The 4,171-nt window shown below is 37.9% G+C and overlaps 2 protein-coding genes across 3 annotated transcripts in view; one reads left to right on the forward strand and one right to left on the reverse strand.

Moving 5' to 3' along the window:
• LOC116186313 overlaps positions 1–432 on the reverse strand; it is a 51,258-nt gene extending 50,826 nt beyond the window's left edge. The window contains exon 1 of the mRNA XM_031513129.1: positions 38–432. Within this exon, the coding sequence (XP_031368989.1) occupies positions 38–80 (43 nt within the window). The 5' untranslated portion in view covers positions 81–432. The remainder of the gene's footprint in view (positions 1–37) is intronic.
• LOC102677583 overlaps positions 1–4,171 on the forward strand; it is a 100,553-nt gene that overhangs the window by 52,723 nt on the left and 43,659 nt on the right. The window contains exon 6 of one of the 2 annotated variants that reach the window (XM_031513130.1): positions 1,541–2,001. The exons of the other annotated variant lie outside the window; for it this stretch is intronic. Coding sequence (XP_031368990.1) covers positions 1,541–1,558 — 18 coding nt within the window. The 3' untranslated portion in view covers positions 1,559–2,001. Of the gene's footprint in view, positions 1–1,540; positions 2,002–4,171 lie in introns of those variants that run through there. 2 annotated transcript variants of the gene reach the window in all.

The raw sequence follows: 4,171 nt of genomic DNA on the forward strand, positions 1-4,171 counted from the left end.
AAACAGGAAAACTGTGCAAAGTGTTCCCTTTACTCACCGAGAGCTAGCAGGAGCACGAACTTGACACCGGGTGACCTCATTTTTCCCTCGAGGCGTGCACACGAATACACACACACACACGCGCGCAAGCGCGCGCGCGCTTACAAAGGATCGGTGAGGAGGATCGCGCGAGGCGATCTCGTTACCCGTTGCGGCGAAGTCCACGCGGAAACTGGCGATCCTCGACGGCACACCGCCGTTAGTATTCACGGATCACTCGAAGCAGAACGTGGTATCCACGTCCAACTTTTGCCAACCGCTGGGGCCGTCCCCTTCGACCGTGGTGGGAACGAAGGAAGGAAAGGAGGAAGGCGCGCTCACCGGCATCCCAGAACCGGCCTTCGAGTGGAGGGATCGGTCTCCTCCGCAAGGTTGAAAATTGTAAAGGTTGTCCAAGTCGAGGAGAGGAGTTTTGAGCGCCTCGATGGCAATCTACTGGTCGTAGAGTATATATATATATGAGAGTCGTAGGGAAACGTATCGTATTTTTATCGAAGCAACGAAATAAAAGTGTATTATAATCGATAGTCCATGCGAAGAAGAAGAAGTTGAACTTGATTCGATTCAACGTCTGATTTAGAAATCCATGATTTCTAAAAGGGGTTTATTAGAGTTGTTGTATTTCTATAAATTGTGCAATAGCGAGTTGGACGTAGTCGTTTCAAAAGAGATAATTTTTAATTAAGACACGTAATGTGAAATATTCTTTCGTGTACCGGGATCTCGAATTGCGTTCAAAGATTAATTCTTCCAAATTGCCTCGTTTGGATGAAAATTCCTCCGTTTACGATATTATAAAAAAGAGAGCACCGAAGTTTTCCAAAGTTTTCTTCCCGTTATTACGACTTGATTTCGATAGGTGGCAAAGTTTTCGAATATCGTAAGGCATCCGTGGACAGATTTCTCGAGGAAGCCTGGCAAATGCGCGAAATTGTGCGTCCACCGTTGATGCCATTGTGCGTGACAATTCCTTCGAAACCTTGCCCGTGCACTTTCCTTTGTTTGCCTTCTTCTTCTTCTTCTTCTTCTTCTTCTCCTTTTTCCTCGTGACGTAATTCCCCTCCTCCTGTTCGATGCAACTTTCGAACGTTGCACAAGTGTAGCAGGACAATTCGAATTTCTTATTCACGTATCATCTCACGTCGAGAATATAACGAGATATAAATCGTATTGAAAATATCTATAACGTGATGATATAAGGTTAAACGAATCACAACACAATTAGTCACTGTTTACTAGAGTTTCTCTTCCACTCCTCTTTATTATTGCGAAATTCTAAGAAAAATTTATTTACGAAGCGAACACGTGGAATTCTGAGAAAAACAATATTTACAAAGTGTTATCGTTGGTCGAAACAAAAACTAAAATTTACACAGGAACGCACTATGACTTTGAACGTGAAAGGAGAAGTATTGCTCATCCATCTCGGTCCTAAGGAATATCTTATTTCTCGAAACGGATTAATTTATCGTCATTTAATATTAATATATTTATGTTTCAGGTACGTAGAATTTATTAAAGCGCAATAACGACTATCCGTGCTGTACAGCAAAGCGAGAAAAGGGGCGATTGTAAGTAATTTAAAATCACGTTATCGTTTATTATCGATATGCGTAGTAATTAATGTAACGATAAATATTTGCATAATTGTTCAAATTGTTTGCGCAACGCCCACATTGAAACACAAGATGCTTTGCATCGACGGGTTTTACATAAAACCCTTTCTCGCGATATCAATTACCCATTTTACCCACGCATATTTCGTTTCGTACAAGAGCTTGTACACGGATTCAAAAGCGAGCCAGAATTTGCGTATTCCTCTTTTTTTCCTTACTTTTTCGTTTACTTGCTCGATTCGAAAGTGACTCGACCGCTTTCCATCACTTTTTCGAAGAATCGTTCAAACTAATTCGAAACTTTTCTCGAGGAAAAAGAAGGAAAGGAGAGGAAGAAAAAGAGAATTGTAATCTGTAACAGGATAAAAAGAGAGGATTAGATTTTTATTTGGAAATTTAATTTGAAAGTTTTTCAGAGGAGGAATCGAGTAGGGAGAAAGAAATAAGAAATAAGACGTAGCTTTGAAAATTTTTATTTTCCATCGGAGATGAGGAAATGCAAGAAAAAGGAGGAAATTAAATCCAAATTCTAATGAAATTTCGTGTTATAAAATAGCACGTTTCTTGTTGCGTTATTTCTCATTAAAAAAAGAATCGCTTTCACCAAATTTTAAGAACACAGGTTTTTTTACAAAAATCATAAAGCGATTAATTTCTCTGAATATACATTTTATAAACAGATAAATTTACAATATATATACGTATCGCAGAGATATCTTCTTTTTTTCACTCTTTCAGATTACAAATGAAATATAAATAGAAAATTATATCATAATAATCCAGTCAAATTATACAAATCGCGTACTCGCTCTTCCACGTTTCGCTTCGTTAATTTAACACGAGATATTGAGGTAATGCACAACCTTAACGAACAAACCACTCGAGTGTCTTGCCGCTCACAGTCCACATCTTTATTTCGCTCGTCGGCGTTGATTTGCTCGTCCATTGAGCCGCGTTTCTAACGAAACGTCACGCTTTTCGAAACCAGAACTACTGGCATAATTACGATTAATTACACGCTTTTAATTAAACCGGTTCTACCCCTTTTCTTCGCCACGTCTTTTTTCTTCTTCTTTTCTCCCTCTCTCTCTCTTTTTCTTTCTTCGTTTCTCTTTCTTCTTTCTCGCCTATTTAGTTATTCGTACATCAAAGGGAAACGAAAACTTCAACTACAACGTGCCTTAAAGTGAACCTGAAAAGAATTTTCTTTTTCTTCTTCGTCTTCTTCTTTTTCTCGTGTAACTTTTCGTGAATTATTTTTTGATGATGATTAGTTGCAGTTAGAAATGATTATGATTATATTTTGATTTTCCTTCTTTCTTTCTTTCTTTCTTCATTCGAATTGAATTTAATTGACTCGGTGATTAGTTTTTATTTTTTTGTTTTGAAGAGAATAGTTTTTTTTTTTTTATATATATATATATCGAGATTGCTTTTTTCAATCAACGAATTTTAGATTGATTGATCGTTCCTTCCTTTCCTTTCGTTCGATTTTTATCGTTATATTATCGTTTTGTTTCACTTTTCGATTTTGCATTTTGATTTTTCTTCTCCTTTTTCTTTTAATTATCTCGCCATTAAGAATACGTTATATACATTATACATAAATATACGATAATAATTATTTCTTTTGGATTAATAGATAAGAAATAGAAAGTAGTAATTTTCAGGACATAGATTATTTATTAACTCGGCAATCTATCATTTTCCACTCGCTTCTTTAATAAAACCCACGAATCGAACTCGCAAATCAATTTTACTACAGATATGAATATAAAGATATTCGTTTCACTGGATAAATCTTTCTCCCCCCTTTCAATCTCTCCCTCCCTCTCCACAATTACAGATAATTAAAAAGACGAGCTCGAGCAAAGAGCTTCCTTCTCTCCTCCCCAATAAATTCCAGACAACAAATTCGAAACGAAATTTCCGAATTCGAATGGATTCGCGTACCACGTCGCCGTTACACGAAAATTAAAATAATTGCTTCTACACGAGAATTCAAAATTCTCCCGTGATTAATTTCACGGTGACTGGGCCAGTGGTAACGTAACCAGGGGAGGGGGAGGGATATTTTACAAAGTGGAAATTATGCGCATTCGCAATTAGCCGCAGTAAACGATCGTACTCGCCACGTGTAATTAGGCGTCGCATAATTAAATCAAACATGTTTCTTCTTCACGCACTCTCGAGTCGCACGCACTTCTCGCCTCCTCCTCCTCCTCCTCCTCCTCTTGTTCCAAGCGGATTAAATTGTTCCAAGTCTATTTGCATTTTCCACGTGTCCCTCTCCTCTCCTCTCCCTCCTCCCCAATCCCGCCAATCCGATCGGATCCCGCGTTGTTGCAAATTTTATTTTTCCTCCTTTCCTTCCCAATTAATTCATATAGGCAGATATTATAACCGGGGCCATTTATCACGAGCGTGTGCATAAACGAGAATGCATAAATTATCACTCTACTTATCTGTATGATTCGTTAATTGCACGATTGTAGATCGATATATATATATATATA

This window comes from Apis dorsata, unplaced genomic scaffold (assembly GCF_000469605.1).
Source record: "Apis dorsata unplaced genomic scaffold, Apis dorsata 1.3 scaffold_591, whole genome shotgun sequence".
Classification (NCBI taxonomy): Eukaryota; Metazoa; Arthropoda; class Insecta; order Hymenoptera; family Apidae; genus Apis; species Apis dorsata.